This window comes from Symphalangus syndactylus, chromosome 21 (genome assembly GCF_028878055.3).
Source record: "Symphalangus syndactylus isolate Jambi chromosome 21, NHGRI_mSymSyn1-v2.1_pri, whole genome shotgun sequence".
NCBI classification, from domain to species: Eukaryota; Metazoa; Chordata; class Mammalia; order Primates; family Hylobatidae; genus Symphalangus; species Symphalangus syndactylus.
The window spans coordinates 74,544,103-74,570,705 of record NC_072443.2 but is presented as its reverse complement, the minus strand read 5'-3'; the positions used below and the strand labels follow the sequence as shown (position 1 = coordinate 74,570,705).

The window sequence follows — 26,603 nt, the reverse complement described above, 5'->3', positions numbered from 1 at the left end:
GCTTAATATTTCAAGCCAAGAAAAACTCCCACTGAATGTGGAGAAAAAAAAGGCATTTGGGGCTGAATATTTCCAATTTGCTTGTAACAGTGAGTGTCTAGATAACAAACTGCTAAATTCTCAAATTTACCAGCATAGAAACCTTTATAAGTTGTAGTCTGTAAAACTTAGTATGTAGTCTGTGCCTGAAGCAATATGACTTAAAGAAACTAAAATTACACGTTCTACAAAAAGCAGAAAATGCCCTACTTCTTGGTATCATGGGCATGGATTATCTTTTGTGGGAAAGTAAAAGGGAGAAATGACCTCTTCAAACTTAATTCCTGTGTATAACAAGAACGTTTTTTAAAAAGTAATTCAGAGTTTGCAATTTTTAAAAAAATCAATTTTAACAAATTGCTCTTGTACATTTCCTCTAATGTTTACAAAGAACTACTGTTACAGACAAACAGGACAGCTGGCTGTGTCTGCTGCTTCATAACAAACATAGGATCAGATAAAAAACACAGCAAATGTTTGAAATCCAGCCTACCAACTGTCTAAGGAACCTTGGTATGAATAGCCTTTCCTGGAGTAGAGAGATTTTTCCTGCAAGGTTTCGAAAGAGACTTAAATGGACATATCACTAATAGGATTTCAAGTACCACAATTTAAAAAATAAAAGCTTCAGACTCAGAATTCAATGTACAGACTAAAGAACAGAATGCGTTAGATGAGGGGTTAGCAAACTTTTTCTTAAAGGCCAGATATTTTTGGCTTTGGTGTCTGTGCAAGTAGTTCTTTGTAAACATTAGAGGAAATATACAAGAATTCAATGTAATACTGAAGACCAGGGTCAAATTTGAATGAGTTAGATTAGGGGTTAGCAAACTTTTTCTTAAACGCCAGATACTGTTTGGCTGATGGTGGCCAGATATTTTTGGCCTTGGTGCAACTACTGAGCTCTGCCCTCATAGTGCAAAACCAGCCATAGAGAACATGTAAGTGAATGAGTGTGGCTATTCTCCAATGAAACTTTATTTACCAAAACAGGTGGCAGCCGGAGTTGGCCCACAGGGTAGAGTTTGCAAACTCCTGAACTAGATTATCTGACATTTGTAAATTAGGATCCCTAAATTCTTCTGAACTGGAACAGGCTCCTAGGATTTTCCACCACTGCTTCCTCACCTGCTTGGAGAGGGTAAAGGATTATAGACACTGCCATAGCAGCTGGTGTAAGAAGAATGTGCTGGAGTCTCGTAATCCGACAGCCCTATGGTCAACTGGGTCCTCCAGTTCCCAGAAGCATTTGTAGAAGACACTGGAAATAAAAATGGAAAAAGAGATAAAATTAATGGAAATATTAAAAGTGAAAAATTGTTAAGGTCATTCAGATGTACATTGCAATCAGCTTTGTCAGAGCAGAGATTTAAAAGGGTTTGAAATAACAGAGTTCCTATTCCAATTTAGTGACTTCCTGGCTATGTGACCTTAGGCAAGTACTTTATCCTCTTTAAGCCTCAGTTTCCTCATCTATAGAGTAGGGATAATAATATTAATATATTCTGTATAGGTACGATGCCAGGATTAAATAAGGTAATTATGAAAATCTTTAGCACCGTACTTGATACAGAGTAAGCACTGAATAAATAACTATTAATATTATTATTGAGAATAAGATTAATTGAAAGATAAATTTGTCAATTCAAAAAATAATTTAGGTTGGGGCCGGGTGTGGTGGCTTATGCCTGTAATCCCAGACTTTGGGAGGCCGAGGCGGGAGGACCACTTGAAGCTAAGAGTTTGAGACCAGCCTAGCCAACATGGTGAAACCCTGTCTCTACCAAAAAATACAAAAATTAGCTGGGCATGGTGGTGCATGCCTATAATCCCAGCCACTCAGGAGGCTGAGACAGGAGAATTACTTGAGCCCATGAAGTTGCAGTGAACCAAGATCACACCACTGCACTCCAGGCTTGGTGATAGAGTGAGACTCTGTCTCAAAATAAATAAATAAATAAAAATAACTTTAGGTCAGCTCAGTGGCACAAGCCTGTAATCCCAACACTTTGGGAAGTCAAGGTGGGAGGATCGCTTGAGCCCAGGAGTTCAAGGCTAGCCTCAGCAACATGGCGAAACCCCATCTCTGCAAAAAATACAAAAATTAGCCTGGCATGGTGGTGCACACCTGTAGTCCCAGCTACCTGGGAAGCTGAGGTGGGAGGATCACTCAAGCCTGGGAAGTCAAGGCTACAGTGAGCCATGTTTGCACCACTGCACTCCAGCCTGGGCCACCAAGCGAGATCCTATCCTAAGAAAGAAAATAATAACAATACATAAATAATTTTTTAAATAACTGAAAAGACAAGCAAGAAAACAATTCTCATACATTGCGAGAATCTTCCCATTCACGCTATGGTGTTATAAAGGTAAGATGATGAGTCTGGGTTTGTCAGAGGCTTTGGAGGAAATGTGTTCCATAAGTTGACTTATTGAAACTTGACTATTCCTCAGCTAAAGACAACACTGGCCACTAGCAAGATCAAGGCTATTTTTTGTCTTAAAAAAAAGTGTGTGTGTGTTGGGGTGTGGACTGTGGGGAGAGGAGAGGTGGTAACTAGCACAGGAAGGAATTCAGGAAGAAGGGATTTAGTTCTACAGAGGAACTGAACTGGAACAAGACAAGGACATAATTTGGGAGCGAAGCCCAACAAATGCCTCATCACTGGACGCTTGTTGTCCTCTCTATAAAACCAGTTCTGCTCCACGCCTAGGATGGACAAGGTAACCACAACGCCATGATGCTCGTCCAAGACTCAAAAACCAGCACTGCTCTTTTTCCATTTCCTGTTTCTGGCTTCAGATCTACTCCTCTTCTCTCTCATACCCACAAAGTGGCTGTGATCACTATGGAACAAACACATTTCAAAACTCATCTGTAGCCCTGGATGTCATGAGGTGTTGACTAACAGAGGTAACACTCTGAGTTTGAGCTTCTAAGCCATTTCCAAACTGAAATCAGAGGCTCTAAGCCTTGCTGGTTAAGACGTTAGAGCTGTGGGGCCGGGTGTGATGGCTCATGGTTGTAATCCCAGCACTTTGGGAGGCTGAGGTGGGAAGATCACTTGCAGCTAGGGGTTAGAGGCCAGGCTGGGAAACAGAGCCCAGTCTCTACAAAAAAATAAAATTAGCCAGGCATGGTGGTGTGTACTTGTAGTCCTAGCTACTTGGGAGGCTGAGGAGGGAGGATCACATTGAGCCAGGGAGTTTGAGACTGACTGAGCTATAATAGTACCATTGCACTCCAATGTGGGTGACAGACTGAGACTCTGTCTCTTTAAAAAAAAAAAAAAAAAAGGAGCTGAGCTAGGATAGAATCCCCAGAATCCCCATCCCACCACTTAGTAGCTTTGGAACTTGGGTTATTTAAACTCTGTAGCCAGAGTTGCCTAAGCTGCAAAATTAGGATGATAACAATAAGCATAACAATAGCAATCACTATATGGAACTGTTGCACACATTAAATAGGAGAGTGCACGTAATGTGTTGAATGTACATGGCATCCAGTAAGCTGCCAACAAATGGTAGTTGTCATTACTAAAACTGAGTCACAGAGAGATCCTTCAGGTGGCTGGAAGGGACTACAATGCCAGGACTAATCTGGCAAATATCTGGAAATTTATCTCTCCATGAGAATGACGCCCGCCTGTTGTAATACATTTCTGCAGTTACAAAGTGGAGACAGAAATGAGGGGAATTCCAGAAGGGAATTCTGGGAGTACTGATTCCATCCCTGTAGTTCTTTAAAGAGTGATGCCTTTTGGTCTGTGAGGCCACATCTTGCTGCTGTCAGCAAGGAACACACCAGGTCTGAAACAGGAAGCTTTACCTCCATTTCACCTTTACTAAGCTAGCAGCCAGGAATGTTGAGGTTCCTCATTTACACCTGCTTCCCCCAGGCACCACTCCAGTCCTGTGCCGTAGTGACCACCCACACGCATCTCAGCCCTCCTTGTTTGGTTTTTCCCTTGTAGTACTCTGCCTATCCTGCCCAGGTTTGACCTGTGAAAGTTTCTCACATCTTGAACTTTAACAGGAAGAAAGGTGTTTTCTAGGTCAGAGCCATAAATAATTACAGAAGCCCTTTCATATGTTAGATGTGGTCATAGATGGGACAGCCCTAGTGGAAGTCCAAAGTCCTGCACAAATAGGAGAGAACTCGAACCCAAATAGAAATCTCCATGGAAACGCCTCTTGTCAACAAGTACATGAAACTTTTAAAGGTGTAGTTTTCACTTGACTATTATACAATGACTCAGGAATCCTTATACTATGTCTCACTAAGGTGTCATGTTAATAAGGGAGGAGATGAGACTCATGACCTATAGGTTTTCTGGCAGTTTGAGAACTCATTCATTTCTTAGAGTTTTAAAATTGCTTAATTTTTAAACATTCCTCTGGCTGCTGACTCTGAGCTCATCGTGGCGAGGAACTAGTTCAACAATGGGTCCTCCACATCTTGAATGTGGCTGCTCATTTGCTGAATAAATAAAACCATACACAGAGCCTCCCCTATCTTCTATTTCTCTACTTAAAGTACCTAGCACAACTGGGAGTAGGCAGGAAGTCCTCCGCAAATGTTAGCAGAGTTAGGGGCCAAAGTCAACATCAAGGGTATAAAGGAAACATCTCTAATCAAAATTATCTTTGAAAATCCCTTAAGTCAACCATAACGTAGGTATATATGAATACTGAGTTACAGTATGCATGGCCAGGCACTGTGGCTCTTGCATGTAATCCCAACACTTCAGGAGGCAAAGGCAGGAGGGTTGCTTGAGGTCAGGAGTTTGAGACCAGACTGGGCAACATAGCAAGACCCAACCTAAGACTCCCTGTTTCTATCAAAAAAAAAAAAAAGCAAATTACTTAGAACAGTGCTTAATCAATGCCAGCTCCTATCAGGATTCTTACTAGCCTTATGCAGGCACTTGAGCATTCAAAGCAGTCCTTAGACGGTCGAATCTTGGTGGTGAACAGGGATGGATGTGTAATTCTAATGTTTTCTGCTTACCTGAGGGTTTATTCTTTTAAAATATCAAGACTCAGTGACGTGAACACATTTAAGAGATGTGCCTGTCAACGTAAATCCTAAAAAGATAAAGCAAGTGAAACCCCTAAACATTCCAGCGTAGGCGACAGAGCGAGACTCTGTCTCAAAAAAAACAAAAACAAAAACAAAAAAACGCTAACACAGGGCAGCACAGAGAGTATGTACCCAATCGATGTTTGCTGGATTTGAATCTACAATTTGCTTCATTAGACTCATGTGTACTGAGTTCCTTGGGGAGTTGGAAAGAACTGTTTTTAAGTTGGAAATTCTTATTGTGGGGTTCCACCGAATGGTTGCCCCACTTTTGACCTTGAGTACTGGTCTCATGATCCGTGAAGTGGTTTTTGGTGGGCAGGAAACACGATATAAATAAAATCCAGGTGTTGCGTGTTTTTACGGTATTCTCACCTGAAGAGTAGGAGGATGCACGACTGCTTGGAGAACAAGGTACTTGCAGCCCCGCAAACCCCAGGCATCTCTGTGATCCCCTGTCTGAGTCAAAGCTGGTCTGCAGGCTGTGCCCCTGATCCTTCTGCCCAGAGGCCCGCTGGTACCAGCCACGCAAGTGCTCGGCGACTAAGGCCTTGTGGATGTTTTTGGTGATGTGCTCCGATTTTGCAGCAGCCTTCCTTGGCAGCCGGAGAGTTGCATACGGGTTATGGGGTACCCGGTCAACCTCATCTTCATGAAAGGATCTGCTGTAGTCCTTCTGGTGCTCATATCCATAGTGGGCTGAGGACCGGTAGGAAGGGTTGACACTATACTGTCCCTCAGTGTCATTCTCATAGACATAACCACCACTGTAATAAAAGTCACACTCTGCATAGGGTGTGTACCCGGCAATGTAGTAACTGGAAGACGGTGGCTCCCGACTCTTGGAGTAGACACCATTCCTCAAACCATCCTTTTGTGCTAGGTTGGGCATGCTTCCTGAATTTGAAGTAGTAACATTCTGTTTCTTTGACCTCCTCCGACCCCTGGTGCGAGTGTCCAGGGTCTGGGTGGTGTAATAGGGGCCGGTAACTGGTGTCACGCAGTAATACTCTGTGCTTGATTGGCTTGTATAAGAAGACCCGTCATCGAGGATTTCTGTGCTGCTGCTTCTTTGGGATTTCGAGAGAGAGAAAAATGGCTTATCGCTGTCCATCTCGGAGAGCAAGCGGGACTGGGACTCCAGGCTTCCACTCCGCTGGCGGCAGTGCTGAGATGAAGATTCGGGTCTGAAAGAGGAGAAAGGCAAACTTCTCAACACCAAGAAGAAAAGGAGGACCCAGATAGGAGAAAAGAGAATACCATGCTGAATGACCGAATAGCTCGGGAATTACAATAGGACTCTGAAGGTCGCCAAAGCTGACTGCACAACAGAATCCATTGTTCACCAAATCTATTGGCTCACACGTAGGTTCATTTTGACCATGGTCAAAATGAGAAAAGAACCGGGTTCTGTTAGTTGCACAAGCCAAATCCTTCCTTGAGGGTAGGGAAAGACATGGACTGAGGATGCACAGTTTGCATCAGAGCCTGGAAAAACAAAAACAAAAACCAAAACCCAACGTGTCTTTGGAGGGTCCTGTCTTCCTAGAGGATATGAAGATATGATACATTCGAGTGGAGGTCAGAGGTGGCTGGGCTGAGTCATGGCACTGCTATTTCCCAGCTGTATGAGCTCAGGCCAGATATTTAACCTCTCTGAATCTTACTTCCTCCTTTGTAAGATGAGGATGAAAACAATATATAATATCTACCTCACAAAAGGCTTGCTGTAGGGACTAAATAATCCAGTGCATATAAAACATTTAGCACAGCACTCACAAACATTTCAAAATGTTGCTATTGTTACTAACTTCATCCTCACCATTGAATAATGAATGGCAATCTGTGACTGGGGAAATTAAGGTACTAAAAATCCGATGTATATTCGAACAAATCAAATACATTTTCTTTGCCAACATATTTGAAACCATAAGTTAGCAGAAAATGTAAAACCATAAAACAAGGTCCTGCTACAGAAAGTCACCTGAAATGATTAAAAAACACAACAAAGCAAGACAGAACCTCAAAGCAAAAATCAACAGAGCTAAAGCAACAAGAAAGAAGCTCTCTTACTCCAAGTGGCTGCTGCTGTAGGCGTTTCGGGTAAGAACCGGCGTGGTGGGCATGCTTCGTCCTCCCGGGGGCCGCCTCTCCAGAGTTTTGTAAGGGCTGCTGTGTGTCGACAGCATTTCTCTGTGGTGATAAAAAGAAGAATTCAGGAAATGATGAGTCTCTCAACATCTCTGGCAAACTTGTCATAAGCAGATACGAAACTTACTAGGAGCACAAGGAAAGGGAAAATAGGGAGAAAGATAGGAAGGGTGTCTTTGTGGTTCACTAAACCACAAAGAAAACCTGCTAAAACAGCGGGAACATATGTGGTCTGACTTTCTGAGTCACAAATATGTAGAGAAAAAAAGAACTTTTAATAAAGAGTACACTGAATAAAAAGACTCAAAGCAACTAGAGCTGTTTATGTAGGCACCTGAACATTCAAAACAGTCCTTAGATGATCAAATCTTGGTGGTGAACAGGGATGGATGTATAATTCAGCAAACTCCTTTTTTGTAAACAGTCTAGAATACTAAATAGTTTTTGGCTTTGTGGGCCAGATGGTCTCTAGAGCAACTACTCAGCTCTGCCCTTTCAATGCAAAAGCAGCCATGGATAATATGTAAGAGAATGGGTATGGCTGTGTTCCAAGAAAATGACCTATGGATGCTAAATTTCATATCATTTTTACAGGTCATAAAATATTATTGCTTTTGATCCCCCCCCAACCACCAGCTACCTAAAAATATAAAAACCATTCTTAGCTCACGGGCTACACAAAAACAGGCAGCAGGATGGATTTGGCCACTGGGCTGTTGTCTGCTGGTCCCTGGACTAAGGACAACAACTTTAAATCACTGTGTCTACTTCCCAGCACAGTGACAACACAATTTGAATTTTTTTTTTTTTTTTGAGACGGAGTCTTGCTCTGTCGCCCAGGCTGGAGTACAGTGGCACAATCTTGGCTCACTGCAAGCTCCGCCTCCCGGGTTCATGCTATTCTCCTGCCTCAGCCTCCCGAGTAGCTGGGACTACAGGCGCCCGCCACCACACCGGGCTAATTTTTTGTAGTTTTAATAGAGATGGGGCTTCACCATGTTAGCCAGGATGATCTCGATCTCCTGACCTTGTGATCCTGCCTCGGCGTCCCAGAGTGCTGGGATTACAGGTGTGAGCCACCGCGCCCGGCCCGAAGTTAATTTTTTTTAACTAAAAATAATTTCGATCACGTTTTACTTACTACAAAAGCAAGTCTAAGTTCATTAGGAAAACTTCAAAAATACAGATAAAAAGAAAAATTTAAATGTCTATAATCTTTTTTTTAGATGGAGTCTCACTCTGTCATCCAGGCTTGAGGAGACTGGCACAATCTCAGCTCACTGAAACCTCCAGCTCCTGGGTTCAAGTGATCCTCCCACCTCAGCCTCCCAAGTAGCTGGAACTACAGGTGTGCACCACCATGCCTGGCTAACCTTTTTTTTTTTTTTTTTTTTTGTATTTTTAGTAGAGATCGGGTTTCACCATGTTGGCCAGGCTGTTTTCGAACTCCTGACCTCAAGTAATCTGCCTGCCTCAGCCTCCCAAAGTGCTGGGATTACAGGCGTGAGCCGCCGCCTGTATAGTCTGATACCTTATATATAGCCAGGCAACACTAAATGTTTTCAGATCATTTTTCCTAAGCACATAAACTTATAAGCACGTATCTATGTATAAACATACATATTTATTTTTTAACAAAACATGAGATTTACTATATATTCTTTTTCAACACTCACTTTTTAAAAAGTTAAGTTGTATCTAACATTTTATGTTGCTTAATATTTGTCTACAGTGTTATTTTAATGACTGCATAGCATTTTATTGTATGGATTTACCATAATTTATTTAAATAATCCACTAGTTTAATATGTAGTTTGTTTTCAATTTGCCACTAGTGTAAGCAATGCTGTAATGAGCATCCTACATGTAGTTAGTTAATTCAGTAGTAAAATTCCTAAGTGAAACTGCTGGATCAAAGGGCAAATCCACCTTAAGTGATTGGAGATGTGGGTATAATAATTTTTAAGACAATGATTCCCAGCTATAATTCTTCCTTTTGCTGAAATAGTTTTGTTTTCCCTAACATAAGAAGCATACTTGTCTCATGTTATCCAATAGGACTTTATGCAATGACGAAAATGTTCTGGGTCTGTTCTGACCAATATGATAGCCACTAGCCACATGTGGCTGCTGAGCATTTGAATTGTGGCTAGCATGACTGAGGAACCAAATTTTAAATTTTATTTACTTTTAATTAAATTGGCTAGCACAGCTGTAGCTCCTTGGATCTCTTACCATTTCAGGCAAAAGTTCGTAAACGCTAATCCACAAGCTGGGGCTGATATGTGATACAGTTTTCACTGGTCTTTAACAAATTAGAAATATAACAGCGGGGACAGGCGCAGTGGCTCACGCCCGTAATCACAGCACTTTGGGAGGCCGAGGTGGGCGGATCACGAGGTCAGGAGATCAAGACCATCCTGGTTAATACGAAACACCATCTCTACTAAAAATACCAAAAAATTAGGCAGGTGTGGTGGCAGGCGCCTGTAGTCCCAGCTACTTGGGAGGTTGAGGCAGGAGAATGGCGTGAACCAAGGGGGCGGAGATTGCAGTGAGCTGAGATGGCACCACTGCACTCCAGCCTGGGTGGCAGAGTGAGACTCCATCTCAAAAAAAAAGAAAAAGAAAGAAACATAACAATCTGTAGGTTATATTTTCATGAGTCAAAATTTATCCAACTTGAATAATCTAATAATCTACCTTGATTTTGAGAATAATTTCCTTTATTTAAATTTTTTTTAATTTTTATTTTTGGCCCTTGTAGAGCAAATACTTCCCACCTTTGCTGAGATGTGGTATAATATATTCACTGAAATCAGACCACAAGCTTTGGATCCTGCCAAGTTCTAGGCTACCTAGGTTCAAACCTTGATTCCCAAGTTTACTAGTTGATGAACCCAAAGAAGTTATTGATGGTCCCTGGCCCTCAGTGTGCTTATCTGTAAAGGGTAATGACAGTAGTAACACTATCAGGGTTGTCGTGAAGATTAAGTTCATTAATAAATTACATAGAAAGAACATAAACAGTATCTGGGACACAGTAAGTACTCAATACCGGCCAGGTTTAGTGACTTATGCCTGTAATCCTAGCACTTTGGGAGGCCGAAGTGGGCGGATCATCTGAGGTCAGGAGTTCAAGACCAGCCTGGCCAACATGGCGAAACTCTATCTCTACTAAAAATTAGCCAGGTGTGGTGGCGAGCGTCTGTAGTCCCAGCTACTTGGAAGGCTGAGGTGGTAGAATCGCTTGAACCCGAAAGGCGAAGGTTGCAGTGAGCCAAGATGGCACCACTGCACTCCAGCCTGGGCGACAGAGCAAGACTCTGTCTCAAAAAAAAAAAAAGTAAGTGCTCAATAGAAATGTTATATGAAATTAATATAAAATGAAATTAACATTACATTAAGTGAAATGTTAACTTCATTTGATTAGTATTACTACAACGATAGTGAATATATTTTTGATATCAAAATGTCATTTCTTTCAGGGATTCATGGTGCTATTTTTTTGAACGTTTCTTTTTTTTTTTTCTTTTCCTTTTTTTTTTTTTTTTGAGACAGCATCTTGCTCTGTTGCCCAGGCTGGGGTGCAGTGACATGATCATAGTTCACTTCGATTGTGAAATCCTGGGCTCAAGCAATCCTCCTGCCTCAGTCTCCCAAGTAGCTAGGACTACAGGTATGCAACACCATGTCTGGCTAATTAAAAAAGAAATTTTGGGCAGGGCACACTGGCTCATGCCTGTAATCCCAGCACTTTGGGAGACTGAAGCGGGTGGATCACCTGAGGTCAGGAGTTCAAGACCAGCCTGGCCAACATGGTGAGACCCTGTCTCTACTAAAAATACAAAAATTAGCCGGGCATGATGGTGCGTGCCTGTAATCGCAGCTACTCGGGAGGCTGAGGTGGGAGAATTGCTTGAACCCAGGAGGCAGAGGTTGCAGTGAGCTGAGATTGCACCACTGCACTCCAGCCTGAGCAACACAAAGAGACTCTGTCTATAAAATTTGTAGAGATGGGGCTTCATTAAGTTGCCCAGACTGGTCTCCAACTCTTGAGCTCAAGTGATCCTCCCACCTTGGCCTCCCAAAGTGCTAGGATTATAGGTGTGAGCTGCCACACTCAGCCTGTTTGAAAATTTCTTTTTAGGCAAAGCAAACAGCTGGTAACTGTTTGTTTGTTTTTTAAAGATTGATCCATACAGCCAAATTCTGGGAACCACTGGCCTGTCATGTTTCTAAAACCTGGTCTCATTGCCCTGATAATATTTACCTGAGATGTTTGATGAAATGCTTGAATTATCTATTTTACAGATTGAGTTTAACCCATGTCTATTTGCAGGACTGGAAATCAGTCCTGCTGCTTGGTTTGGCAGAGTGGACTTTAATGACAATTTCCTTAGACCAGTGACTATGAAACTGAACTGTGGACACTGTGTCTAAATCCAGATGATAATTAATGTCCCTATAAGTTAATATAGATCAAATAGACTTTAAAGTCAAGGAAATGGTCAAATGCATTTTAAAAGACTTCTTAAAAACATTTTCAGCCGGGCGCGGTGGCTCAAGCTTGTAATCCCAGCACTTTGGGAGGCTGAGGTGGGCAGATCACCTGAGGCTGGGAGTTTGAGACCACCCGGACCAACATGGAGAAACCCCATCTCTACTAAAAATACAAAATTAGCTGGGTGTGGTGGCCTGTAATCCCAGCTGCTCGGGAGGCTGAGGCAGGAGAATTGCTTGAACCCAGGAGGCGGAGTTTGCGGTGAGCTGGAGATCACGCCATTGCACTCCAGCCTGGGCAATGAGCGAAACTCTACCTCAAAAACAAACAAACAAACAAACGAAAAAACATATATATGTTTATATATATTTGTGTATATATATTTATATGTGTATATGTGTATATATATTCATATATGTGTATATATATTCATATATGTGTATATATATTCATATATGTGTATATATGTGTATATATATTCATATGTGTATATATGTGTATATATATTCATATATGTGTATATATGTGTATATATATTCATATATGTGTATATGTGTATATATATTCATATATGTGTATATATGTGTATATATATTCATATATGTGTATATATGTGTATATATATTCATATATGTGTATATATGTGTATATATATTCATATATGTGTATATATGTGTATATATATTCATATATGTGTATATATATTCATATATATGTGTATATATATTCATATATGTGTATATATATTCATATATGTGTATATATATTCATATATATGTGTATATATATTCATATATGTGTATATATATTCATATATATGTGTATATATATTCATATATATGTGTATATATATTCATATATATGTGTATATATATTCATATGTATATATGTGTGTATATATATTCATTTGCTGTGAAAAACAAATAACTGAGTTAGTTTCTATGCCCCAGTTTTACAAGATAACTTCTTTTGGAAGGATAAATAAAAACGTAAAAATGTATCAACCATACACTGCATTCTGGAGGAAAAATTTCCTAGCTGTGAGGCATTAACCTTACTGATGATATGACCTCTCACCTGGACTGCCTGGTATCCACAAACTGTTCATTGACGGATGACTTTCTGAAATGGATTCGCTCAATACCAAGAGACTTGGGGGGAAGAATTCTTGGAGAATGAGGTACTGAACTTGATCGCTGCCCAGGAAGAGTGAAGGCCTCATTGGCTATAATAAGTAAATGGGTGGATGAAAAAATAAGTAGACAAATTAATAGGTAAATATCTTGCCAACACCTCAGAAAAGAAATTAGAAGATTTAGTGAACAAAGTGTTCTTCCAAAGATGATATTTTTAGAACATAACTTTCAAGAAGTTAATTTTTATATTTTATACACCAGAAAAAATGAAATTACTGAACACTCTTCTGGGACCTGAACCATCTTTTGCCAAATTCAACAGGTGTCACTCTGAGTGAGTATATCATTCAAGGGGAATGGGTAATACCGCAGCTTTTAAAAAGCTATATTAAAGAAAAACCCCAGTGTGAACCAAGGGGAAGTTGGCCTGGATCATTTTTGTTCACCTTTACTTTTAAAGTTTTTAGGCCTCTTTGGCCAAAGGCTTATCCTGTCATTGAAAGTAAGGAAACTGACTTATGCTGCATCATTAGAGGCTTGTTATGTTTCCCACTGATATTTACATTTTCAAAGAGGGATGGCAAGAATGACCAAACGTCAGCTCACAGGAAGAATTCTGCAGTGGTGAAATTTTATGCACCATAAAACTTGGGGAAGGTAAAGCAGTGGGGTAGGGGGTGGTTTCCTGGAATTCTTCAAGTCATACCACAGAGATAGCCAACTCAATGATGGTTAAGTACAAGAGATGACAAAGAAATACTCTATTAGTTGATAGTAAACCCATTCTATAATGAAATGTATTGAATGGCTGGGCGCGGTGGCTCACGCATGTAATCCCAGCACTTTGGGAGGCTGAGGCAGGCAGATCACCTGAGGTCAGGAGTTCAAGACTAGCCTGACCAACATGGTGAAACCCATCTCCACTAAAAATACAAAATTTAGCCGGGCGTAGTGCCTAACACCTGTAATCCCAGCTACTTGGGAGGCTGAGGCAGGAGAATTGCTTGAACTCGGGTGGCGGAGGTTGCAGTGAGCCGAGATCGCGCCATTGCACTCTAGCCTGGGCAACAAGAGCGAAACTCCGTCTCAAAAAAAAAGAGAGAGAGAAAAGAAATGTGTTGAACAAATACAGGCCATTACAATCGATACAGCCTGCCTCTATGAAACAAAAAAATGACAGGTTAGCCCAATGTCTAACTGTGCCTTTCTTCCTAAGTAAAATAAACTTTCCTTTATCTAGAATATGAAAGTTTATTTCATATTGTAAAACATACAATGATTTTATTTCATATTGTGATGAATACAGTGATAAAGTGTACAATCTAATATCCTGGTTTTGATACTGGACTCCAGATACATAAGATGTCACCACTGGGAAAAGCTGGGTGAAGGAGTCTTTCTATTAATTATGCAACTCTCCGTGAGTCTATGATTACTTCAAAATAAAAAGTTAAGAAACACTTTAGAGAGCCTTAAAGTCCTTACTGAGAGACTTAGATACTCCTGTGAGGGCGTTCTGATTTCCTGAGGTCATGTGATTTTTATGGTCCTGTTATTAACACTGAGTTAACCTGAGTAGGTGTTAATCATACACTACCTTTCCCAACCATAAATGTAAGTTAGTTTATTCTACTTTTTCTCAAAACAAAAACAAATAGGCCTTACTTAATAAGAAAATTATCTTAATTATTTCAGAATAGCTAACATTTTTAAACCAAAAAAGGAAGAGCCACTTACGATCATCATAGGTGGTGGTGTCAGACAAAGAGCTGCTTTCTGAGGGGATTATGTCTTCTGTGAATAAAAATAACTGCCTTGAGTATAATTGTGCATTTATACAATTAGAGGGGGCTTAGAGAAACAATTTTCAATGGAGTGCATTTTATTTTCATTTAAATACATGTAATTAATTACAGTGCATTAAGACTAATTAACTACCATAGTAAGAATTGACTCATATACTAACAAAAATCAAAACATTTTACATATTGTACGAATATTACATTAGATTATTTCTTAAAATGGAACAGACTTCAAGGGAGTGCTGGTTTTAAACTAATTTTCGGTGTTTCTTCTACACTGGAATAAAACTTTACCTACATATTTAGTGCTTATGGCCAACAAACTGGAAAGAAAAATCATGCCATTCTTATCATAAATGCTAAATGTTAAATAAAACACATTTGAATCCTCATCTGAGAATCTACTCTTAATATAACTTGGCTTTTGACCCCTCCCTGAAAGAAAGGTCCTTTTCTTTTTTTTTTTTTTTCTTGTTTGTTTTGCCCAGGCTGGAGTGCAATGGTGCGATCGTGGCTCACTGCAGCCTCAACCTCCTGGGCTTAAGCAATCCTCCCATCTCAGCCTCCTGAGTAGCTGAGATTACAGGTATGCAGCACAACGCCTGGCTAATTTTTTGGATTTTTAGTAAAGATAAGGTATCACCATTTGGCCAGGCTGGTCTTGAACTCCTGGGCTCAAGTGACCTGCCTACCTAGGCCTCCCAAAGTACTGGGATTAAAGGTGTGAACCACTATGACTGGCCAAGCTTTTCAACAGGTTTCTCAACGGTGGCACTACTGACATTTCGAACTGGATAATCCTTTGCCCTGGGGAGCTGTCCTGTGCATTAGAGGATTTCCAGCCTCCCTGGTTGAGAACCACTGAATTACGTTTAAGTCTTGGTTTTTCCATTTATCGACTATGAGACCTTGGGCAAATTACTTAATCTGTAAGTATCACTTTGGTTCAACCCCACAATGGGGATAACAACAGTACCTATCATGTAGTGCTGGGGTTAGGCGTTAGAATAACGAATGTAAAGCCCCTAGCCCAGCTGCCAGCATTACATGACAAATGCTCAGTAAATCTCAGCTAGACTTAAATCTTTAGTTAACTAGACACTGTGTTCTGGTTGGCAATGGCCATAACACTCTGACTATTGCTGGTATCCATCTAATGTTAAATAATGTGGCCAGGCGCGATGCCTCACCCCTGTAATTTCAGCACTTTGAGAGGCCGAGGTTGGTGGATCACTTGAGGGTCAAGAGTTTAAGACCAGCCTGGCCAACACAGTGAAATTCTGTCTCTACTAAAAATACAAAAATTAGCCAAGCATGGTGGTGCATGCCTGTAATCCCAGCTATTTGGCAGGCGGAGGCAGGAGAATTGCTTGAACCTGGGAGGTGGAGGTTTCAGTGAGCCGAGATCACGCCACTGCACTCCAGCCTGGGCGGCAGAGACAGCTCTGTCTCAAAAGAAAGAAAACAAAAAACAAAAAAACAAAAACAAACAAAAAAAAACTCAAACGTATTCAGTAAAGAAAAGTATCTCAGATGTGTTGATCTGCATTTGCAAATCATTCCATACTCAGTTGAGTGTTTTGACACGAGGTTCTAGGCAAATATAATCCTTTAATGTAAACTTCAAAACCATTAGGAAGGGAAGCTCTCCAACCAATCTCTAATGTTAATCTGTATCAGAGACAAGTGAACTATCTCTATTAGACACACAGTGGAGCTTGAAGGCAAGGTGCCAGTATAGTCGGCTGTTAGGCATACTTTCACTGTAAAGGAGAACATTTGAATTTTGCACAGTTTGAGGATGAATGGGCCATAACAAATGGCCATGGAGTTAAGAACAATGCTAATCACCCATATCTGTAGGTCCAGAAATTAACCACCCCCAAGGCCACCTGGATTTCACATTCAATCAAAGCTACTCTACATTCTCCAGCTGTAGTGGACTAACACTTGTGTGTTGATGCTGTACATTCCCTTTCCAAAAAGCCATGTCTGCTTTGTAAATCATATGCTCTACTCCCAATTATATTCTAAACTCACTTACCTTATTTCACCAAATCTAAGATATATATTTTAAGTACCAGCAAAAAAATAATTTAAAAAGTACTGCCAAGTATGACTGTAATACACCATCTAGTGTGTTAAGAACTATCCCGAGGCTGGGCGTGGTGGCTCACACCTGCAATCCCGGTAGTCTGGGAGGCTGAGGTGGGAGGATTGCTTGAGCTCAGGAGTTTGAGACCAGCCTGGGCAACATGGTGAAACCCCATGTCTACAAAACATTAGCTGGGCACGGTGGTGTGTGCCTATAGTCCCAGCTGCTAGGGAGGCTGTGGTAGGAGGATCACCTGAGCCCAGGAAGTCGAGGCTGCAGTGAGCTTTGATGGTACCACTGCACTCCAGCTTGGGCCACAGACAGAGATCCTGTCTCAAAAGAACAAAAACAAAAACAGACAAACAAAAAACCCCAAAACTATCCCAATTTCATAGATGTTAAAATGTAAAGGAAAAAATGTCTTAGAATCAAAGAAATACAATCATATTTCAATCACCAGGCTGAAAACCATGCCAATAAACATGTAAGGTCAATTGGACTTTAAATCTACCTGGGATTTCTCACTTTACTTTTTTCCTGAAAATGAAAGTCATAAATACATAATGTTGAGAACTTGGAAAATACAGAAGAATACTAAGAAGAAAATTAAGTTACTTGAAATTTTACAACTGTTAGTATTTTGAAATATTTCTCGGCAGGTCTTTGTGTGTGCATATTTCTATAAAATTGGCATCATGTTGTGGTAACAATTTAATATCTGGCTTTTCTGCATTTCATGTTATATCATGACCATTTGCCCATATCTTTCTTTTTTAATTTTGTTCACCTTTTGTTTTTGAGGCGGGGTCTTGCTCTGTCACCCATGCTGGAATGCAGTGGTGCAATCATAGTTCACTGCAGCCTCTACTGCCTGGGCTCAAATGATCCTCCCATTTCAGCCTCCCCTGTGGCTGGGACTACAGGTATGCACCACCAAGCCTGGCTAATTTTTAAAATATTTTTTGAAGAGACGGGGTTTCACCATGCTTCCCAGGGTGGTCTCAAACTCCTTAGCTCAAGTGATCCACTCACCTCAGCCTCCCAAAGTGCTGGGATTATAGGTGTGGGGCGCCATGCCCGTGCTGCCCATATCTTTAAATAGCCTTCATAAATCACAGAAATTTTAATCAAGTTTACATACTTATAAAACTGAAATTCCAAACAATTTTTATCCTATGAAACTTAGTTTGTTAGGCACAGTGGCTCATGCCTGTAATCCCAGCACTTTGCAAGGCTGAGGAGGGTGGATCACCTGAGATCAGGAGTTTGAGACCAGCCTGACCAAGATGGTGAAACTCTGTCTCTACCAAAAATACAAAATTAGCTGGGTGTGATGGCACATGCCTGTAATCCCAGCTACTTGGAAGGCTGAGGCAGGACAATCACTAGAACCCAGGAGGTAGAGGTTGCAGTGAGCCGAGATTGCCCCATTGCACTCCAGCCTGGCCAACAAGAGTGAAACTCTGTCTCCAAATAAAAAAGAAAACTTAGTTTTGATCACCTGTTTCTTCCTCCTATCTCTCATCAAATTAACTGGTAACTGGTTTGGAAATGCTACATACCATTAAGTATTGAGTAGGGGACTCAAAAAAAAACCTTACTTATTACTAACCTGGTAACACTGTTGCTTTCTGGCTGGGTTTCTTTCCACACCTAATTCGGTATTCGTTTATTGCATTTTCAATCTCCTGGAGCTTTTTCATCGCATCTGTGTAATCTTGCTTTCGCTTTTTCTTCACAGTTTTACAAAGGTCTGGCTCATTGGCAAGTTTCTTTGCAGCTTCCACCAGCTTTTGTTGTATTAGAAAATTACTCTCCAGTTCTTGCAAAGCAGGATCCTGCATTTACACAATGATAGTTTTATTTTTATGGACACATACGATCAACTCTTACATGCATTGTGTAATAAAACTTCCTGTGCACTTTCTTGAATCAGATGTTCTTTGAACACTATCTTCCCAAGTTTTACTGCATAGACATCTTTGTCAAACACTTTCCTTTACCCGTCTTCACTTCAACTTCTCATTAGTCCAAACCTCTTCCCTTTTCAAGGAAGGGAATGGCCTTTCATTCATTCAGTTGGTAGGGAGAAGATCACAGTTTTCACAGATATATTCTTAACTCGAAGCTCACGGATGCAGAAGGCTATATTTATATGCATAGCTTTAGAGACAGATAAATTTGGGTTTGATCTTCTTCCTGGTAATTCCTGGTTGCATGACCCTGGATACACAGCTTCATCTTTTAATGCTTCAGTTTTTTTCATTTGTAAAATGAAGATAACACCTACCTTATGAAGTAGAATGAGGATTAAATGAAATAATATATGTGCATTGCTTAGCTCAGAGATGGGTACACAGTGAGCACTCAATAAATAGCAAAGATTTCAAAGATGAAAACAGATATAATTTTCTAAAGCTAAGATGGTCAAATTTCTACAAGAAACATAGATATGGTCATATTGGCTGATGACATGCAAATGAGAAAGTATTATGCATTCTATATTGGCTAACAAATATTTTAACTTGACTGTAGCTCAGTGCTGTGCATGTATTATCTCATTTAATACTCACTGGATCCCTTGGAGGGAAGTCCAATCATTACCCCCATTTTACAGATGAGGAAAACTGAGGCCTGAGAAATGAGACTTTAGAGGGGCTAAACTATTTGACAAAGGCTTTTATTTAGTTTTAAGTAAATGAACCTAATGCTGGAGTTCTTAATTCTTATAATACTGACTCTCAAATGAGAAACATTTGGAGTTCACTGAATGCCTATGATTTGGGGAGTAAAGTAGTGAGACGTAACTCAATTTTGACTGGAGTGGGCATGAAAGAAAGAGTTCAATTTGGTCTACACGATCCTTCTGTACTGGTGAGATAACACACAGCAGAGACTCAAAAACCAAAGGAAAAAGTCCACTACACTCAGACAGCTTTCCTGTCTCATGATTAATTGAAAGGCTCAGAGGCGTTGTTCATACTTCTTCACTCGGCAGCAAGTTGTCATCTAATTTGAACGCAGTACCCACACGTCTTCTGACCTGAGGAGGCTTCTCGCCTATGTTCAGGGGATACTCCTTTGGCATTTTGCCTGTGAGCTCCTGTAAAACAGGACAGAATCAAGAGCAGATAACTGACACTGGCCAAAGTTGTCAAACACAACTTGATGAGCCCAAAAAAGCAGACTCACAGCCTCCCGCAGACAGATCTTCTTAAGCTCCTCAACTTTTTTCAGAAGTTTTTCTTGTAATAGTTTCTCCTTCTTCTTTAGTTCAAGGATTTTTTCTCTCTTTTGCTCTTCACTAACTTCTGAATCTTGAGAACCTAGGGGATGAGGGAAGGGCAGGGAAGGTTTATACAAGGGATGTTTCCTTCCTTTCTAAGGGACAAAGGATTTTTAAGCTAAAGCTGCTATTAAATGGTAGTTTATTTCTTTTCTCCTTGTTTCTCAACATAATAAAAGGAAACTGGAAAACATTTTCTCATTCTTCTGGGCATCAAACAGAACCTGGTAATAAAATGTGCCTTTTTGCATCCTAGCTCAGTCATTTTGGGGGTAATGATAAAATGCTTAACGTCCCAGATACACCCAAGGAAAAATTTCATTTTTCTGAGCAGAAGAGAAGGTAAGATGGTCCTCAAAGAGTTGTTTCAAGTGTTCTTTTACAAAGTAAGCAAGCAAGGAAAAGAAAAATCTGTGTGAAGGAAGGTCATGGTTCAGAGTCACAAGTTGACAGTGAGATTTAGATGGGATGAATCATTTTAGTAAAGTTACATATACTTAATGATAAGAGATTCCAGAATTTTTACAGAGGAAGGGCTTAGGGGAAGCTATCACATTTGAGGGGTATGCTTGTAACCATGTTTGTATAGCATTTTATATTGCACGGAGAATTAGATGATTATCTGTATCGAAAACTAAATGCTGGAAAAAGCAGCTGCTGTGGAAAGTGTTCTTTCAAGCCACACCTGGGTACTCACCATCCACGCATCTCATATTACATGCACAACCTATTTATAATCTGACTTTCTACATATTCTTTTAAAAATTAGCCTTAAAATTTTATTCAAAGCTGTTGCATACATATTTATTGACATACTTATTTATTCCCAAAAGAATGGATTAAAAGATGAATTTCGAAGTGGTTTATGACCGAAAAAACAAACAAAATAAAGATGGCTTGCACGTTCTCTAATCCCAAGATGTTACCTGAGGAGATTAAACTGCCATTGCTTGCCATGATGAACTGACTTTTCGCCTCCAGTGTCACCAGCTTGGAGGCCCTTTGTGTTCCTGTCTCTGTCAAATCCATTGCAATCTCGTCTAAACTCCTGGCTGAAGGAATTTTTGCCTAAGAGATATACAACAATGAAACAGAATTAACTCAAACATACTTCAAATTAATAAAACAATTAAGTTAACATACAATAAAAATATCAACACAGAGGATAATTTAGAATTTTCCCATATCCAAGTGGCATTCTTCAGGCCAAAAACAAAACAAAACAAAACCCCCACAAGCCTTAAGCTTTGTAGTTAAAATGTTTTAATAACTATACATGATTTTCTCACGGTGTGGTTCAGTTACTAAATTTAAAGTGTCACCGGCAACGTCACCGCCAGCAGTGTCACCAGTATATACAAACGTGCATGCCAAAAAGTCGGCTAGTCTTACAACTTTTAAAGCAGCTTATATATTGCCCATCATTTAGACATATAAAAAAACTGAAACAGTTGGAAGTTAAACACAAAAAATTCTCAGAGAGCAAAACTATGTGCTTGCATCTTTTGTGAGAAGGCTTATCTTCTGAACAGAATGCAAAACGGGAATCTGTCCCTATAGAAATGATGCCAGTTACTTACTTTGCTTTGCTTCCGGTCCAAGTAAAACTGATGCTGACTAATTGCCATTACCCAAATGGACTTGATGAGAGAAGAGTTAGCATACCATGTTTGCACAAATAGGCCACTTTGCCCAAAGGTTCTTCTTGAAACTGAAATCCTGAAAGATTAAAGAAAACACTCAAATAATTCCTCTCTGGCCCAGCATGATGCAAAATGTACCCTGCGAGCAGCATTGTAACAAGGCATGTTCCTCTTACTTGTCTTCTGTTGCAAAAACTCTTATGCAAATGGGGACCAAGTTTCTGATTTTCTCCTTTTACAACAAAACAATTCAGACCTAAGTAATCTCTTTCTGGATAAACAGCATGTTTAAAAACACATACACATGAATTCAAAAGCTGATAAAGAATCAGTCAAATTAGAGATTATAGAAAAACATTTAGTTAGAAACTCTAAGGATGTGTAGCCATCGCAAGTGGTAAGGAATAAATGGGATAAGATATTAAAGATACAGCAACCAAGTGTGGGATGAGCACCTAATTTAAGGTAAAAGAGCATTTCAGATCTAGGTAGATTTGGCCGGATCTGACATTATCAGAGAATGCGCTTAATTATAATGGCTGAAAATATGCAAGTCCCAAACTGTCCAGAGTGCTGCTTGTGCACCAGATGGAAAGAGGAAAAGGGAGGGGGGAGGAGAGAGGAGGAGGGAGAGGGGAGATGGGAGAGGGGAAGGGGGGAGAAGGGAGGGAGAGGAAGCGAAAGAGAGAGAGACAGAGAGAAAGACAGAGAACAGGCAAGAGGCAGACAGACTGTGTGCCGGGGTACTAATGTTCTTTGTAGGAATTTGGCTTATCTCTTCGGGTCACCTTTTTATCACAGGTATTTCCTCCCATCCCTCTGGCCTCTAAACATCCATAACCATCTTGGGACTGACCCACTAAGGACTGATTAAGAATTTCTCTTAAGGCCAGGAGCCATGGCTCAGCACTTTGGGAGGCCGAGGCAGGCGGATCACCTGAGGTCAGGAGTTCGAGACCAGCCTGGCCAACATGGTGAAAGCCCGTCTCTACTAAAAATACAAAAATGAGCTTGGCGTGGTGGTGCATGCCTGTACTCCCAGCCACTTGGGAGGCTGAGGCATGAGCATCACTTGAAACTGGGAGGTGGAGGTTGCAGTGAGCCAAGATTGTGCCCCACCCCTCCGGGCAGCGCCTCTCAGAGGCCATGACAGCCCATGCAGCAGCCCTGCACTGCAGGGCGATCCTCAGGCGGGGGGTGGTGGGGGGGGCGGGATTTCTCCTAAGATATTTGAGAACCCACATCCTGACTTCAGTTCATGTTGGTAACTTGGCTTTTTTTTTTTAATGACCAAGAACACCAATATTTTAAACGAGCAAAAGATCTGAAGAGACATTTCTCTACTAAAGATATACGAATAGCTAAGAAGCACATGAAAAGATGCTCAGCCATCATTAGTCGTGAGGGCAATGCAAATCAAAACCACAAGAAGGTACCACTTCAATCCACTAGGATGGCATAAACTATACATGCACACAAAACTAAAAATAACAAGTGTCGGTGAGGATGTGCCGGCACTGGAACCACATATACTGCTGCTTGGGATGTAAAATGGTGCACTTTGAAAAGCAGCCTTGCTGTTCCTCAAAGGGTTAAAGATAGTTACCATTTGACCCAGCAATTCCACTCCTAGTATATACCCAAGAGAAATGAAAACATATGTTCATATAAAAACTTGTACACAAATGTTGATAGCCGCATTATTTGTATAGTAACTGGGTCATACAGAGAAAAGTCTTTGATCCTCACCTTCGTGGATCATGAACTTCAACAGCAAATTTTTTCTCACGGAAATATAAGTTCTCCAGCTGTTTCCATTGGAATAACTAAAGAAAACAGAAAAGCCAGGCAGTGTTATTTACTCTTATTTTTACTAAGTCTATAACTCAGCTTAATAATCAAACAATTATAAGCTCCAAGAAGGTACACTGATATGATGAAGCATGAATATGTGATTCAGCCTTTTTACAAACCAACTATGACCTAAAACCATTTTATTCCTTCTTCTGACAGCAATCTTTAACTATTAAGATTCACCTCGGCCAGGCGCGGTGGCTCACACCTGTAATCCCAGCACTTTGCGAGGCCAACGCAGGCGGATCCTGAGGTCAGGAGATTGAGACCATCCTGGCTAACATGGTAAAACCCTGTCTCTACTAAAAATACAAAAAAAATTAGCCGGGCGTGGTGGCGGGCGCCTGTAGTCCCAGCTACTCGGGAGGCTGAGGCAGGAGAATGGCGTGAACCCAGGAGGCGGGGGTTGCAGTGAGCCGAGATCACTCCACTGCACTCCAGCCTGGGTGACAGAGCGAGACTCCGTCTCAAAAAAAAACAAGATTCACCTCACCAATAAATCTTCCTTGAACAATAAAACCAACCAACTGTGGAAGAACATGTACACGATTTTTCCTCTGACTCAACTATATAATAAGGAAATCTGCACAGATTCCATTAAGCACCAGCCTTCTCACAGATGTTGACTTCATAGTTAAATGGAAAGATATGCAAAGGGATATTTCAATAACATCAGAGATTGAATTTCAAAAGAATGAGAAGTGAAAGTAAAACGGAACCCCCATGCAGGGGTGATTCTCTGAGATACCAGTTTCCTACCTGCGAAGAGGGTTCCCCTAAATGCCACAGAAACCTAGCACCAGTAACTGGGGACAGAGAAGGGGTAGGAGGGAACACCAGAGCCTCTTCTTGGTTTCTGAGCTAGAACCTCCAGTTTTTGAACATAGCTCCCAATATCTGTACACTCTGATATACACACTACTGATACTGTATTGCTGCATTCAGTGCTGTCAGTTTGATTGGGAGAAACAAACTTTACTAGCAATGTGCATTTGAAAACCAAATAATTTGATAGAAAGCAGCTCATTCACATAATTGAGGATGTTTTCTGGGCTGCTTCCTAAGCTCTTTATAAGACATTGTACTATCCTGAGCCTTGGTTTGTCCTGTCAACTTGGACTTCATGGTCAAATTCCTCTTCTCTGCCTCCAGACTTGATTAGGGAAATAACAGCAGAGAGGTTTCACTACATTATTAGACTTCGGCTGGATTTTAAAATTATGTTCAAAGAATCGTAAAAGATTATTGTTAATAGTCTATACAGTAAGCACTTCTCTGCAATGCACTATCAGCAAAACCATTTCCTGACATACGGGAACCCAGGCTTTTCACAGACATGTAAACCTCATCACGTAAAGGAACAAAATGAGCTGACGCCTTCTATACATATGCAGGCATGGGAAAAAAGTGTTCAGTCTGGAGCCCCAGCTCCAAACAGTGAAATAAACCAGCACACACTAAAAACACAGCCCTCCGTGGTCCGCACACATAGCTGTCTGTAACTATAACACTCACTCAGGTTCAAAGAAGAATTAATAAAAGTATAAAGTTACATACCTATTTCTTAAAATCTCCACAAACTTGAGGTTTTCATTTCTTTAAATCCAGAGTTTCCAAAAATGGGACAGAAATGTGAGGGAAAACCTCAGGGTTCTTCCGACCTCCCCCCTCCCAGACGGCAGCTCCGGTGAGCTCTGAACTGAGTTTCATAAGACACTTAGGTGTAACTCAGTTTCACAAACTGAGCCTCCCACGGCTGACACACTACTGACATCAGCAACTCTCCTGAGTGACACCTCCCTAATTCTACTCCTTCTTTCCATCAGGGAGAGGAGGGCAAAGTTCTCAGTGACAGATTTTCCCAGAAAAGAGACCTTTCTAAAATGGAGGGCAGCTGGGATTTGCCTGATACTTCCTAGGAAGTAAGTTGCTTTGAATCCAAGGACGAATTTCACCGGAGGCTGTTTTAGGAAGACATTTCTACCCTAGTTTACTCACCCTGGACATGAACAGGTTCTACAGGAAGAGTTACAATGCAGCTCAGCTGTGTTTTCCTTTGCGTCCATTCCCACACACATAAAAACCAGGGCTGGACTTGAAACGTGATCTCTGAAAGTCACCACCTCTCCCTCTTATCACTTACAAATGTGAAACCCTAGCGCTTTGGACTCCATTCAGCCTGTCTCTGCATTGAGAGCAAATATGCTCCCTGCGAGCAAAAACTCTACTTAAAAGGCGAAGGACTTCAGCTTAGAGAATTTGAAATAACTGGATTGTAACTGGGTTTGCACAAGGTTATGGGAACAAGACTGGGTTTTAAGTATGAAAGGCAGAGAGCAGTTCATTCCCCCGCCTGAAATCTTAAAAGTTTGTGCAAAGTACGATTGCATATATATGCATATAAGAATATAAATGTGGATTGGAATGATATGAAATTCAGTGATTGCTTCTGGGGGCAGATGGTATGAGGGGTATGTTGTATAGAAACTTCAATACCATTAGTAATGTTTTATTAATAAAAATAGGATGAAGTAAATGACAAAATATTAGTAACATCTATTTAAGTGGTTTTACAGGTATTATCATATTTTTAGGACTCTTGCAATTTATCAAAATTAAAATAATAAGTTTATATATATAAAATGAATATAGGTTGGTCTGTTTTATACAAGAGTGAGATTTTCACCATTTAATCAGTTGGGAGGTCCCTGTTTTAAACATTAAATATCATTAACATTTTAATTATTTTAAACGTTTGAAGTTGCTAGGAAAATATTTCTAATTATAGTGGTACTTTATCTAGCTGGCAGCTGGATATAAGCTAGTTTTTCTTTTGAAATTGCTGATATCATTCTCCTATTATTTCTGGACTCTTCCTATCCGAGGGCCAGGATGCAGCTCTGAAAACGGCAACGGAGCTGAGGTGAATTCATTTGCTGAAAGACTGCTCATGCACCTTGCCTCAGACAGCACCTGGCACAGGGCAGGCAGTTGAACGGTGTTCATTCTC

At 40.6% G+C, this 26,603-nt stretch overlaps 1 protein-coding gene across 2 annotated transcripts in view; it reads right to left on the bottom strand.

The window, feature by feature from the left end:
- Nucleotides 1-26,603, bottom strand: part of FRMD4B (FERM domain containing 4B) — a 379,712-nt gene that overhangs the window by 4,766 nt on the left and 348,343 nt on the right. For both annotated transcript variants that reach the window (XM_055259748.2, XM_055259747.2), the window contains 11 exons: nucleotides 23,489-23,565; nucleotides 21,677-21,815; nucleotides 21,023-21,164; nucleotides 20,003-20,136; nucleotides 19,794-19,913; nucleotides 18,423-18,648; nucleotides 14,651-14,707; nucleotides 12,855-13,002; nucleotides 7,196-7,315; nucleotides 5,498-6,309; nucleotides 1,168-1,300 (listed from right to left, as the gene is read on the bottom strand). In XM_055259748.2, the coding sequence (XP_055115723.2) occupies nucleotides 1,168-1,300; nucleotides 5,498-6,309; nucleotides 7,196-7,315; nucleotides 12,855-13,002; nucleotides 14,651-14,707; nucleotides 18,423-18,648; nucleotides 19,794-19,913; nucleotides 20,003-20,136; nucleotides 21,023-21,164; nucleotides 21,677-21,815; nucleotides 23,489-23,565 (2,108 nt within the window). The remainder of the gene's footprint in view (nucleotides 1-1,167; nucleotides 1,301-5,497; nucleotides 6,310-7,195; nucleotides 7,316-12,854; nucleotides 13,003-14,650; nucleotides 14,708-18,422; nucleotides 18,649-19,793; nucleotides 19,914-20,002; nucleotides 20,137-21,022; nucleotides 21,165-21,676; nucleotides 21,816-23,488; nucleotides 23,566-26,603) is intronic.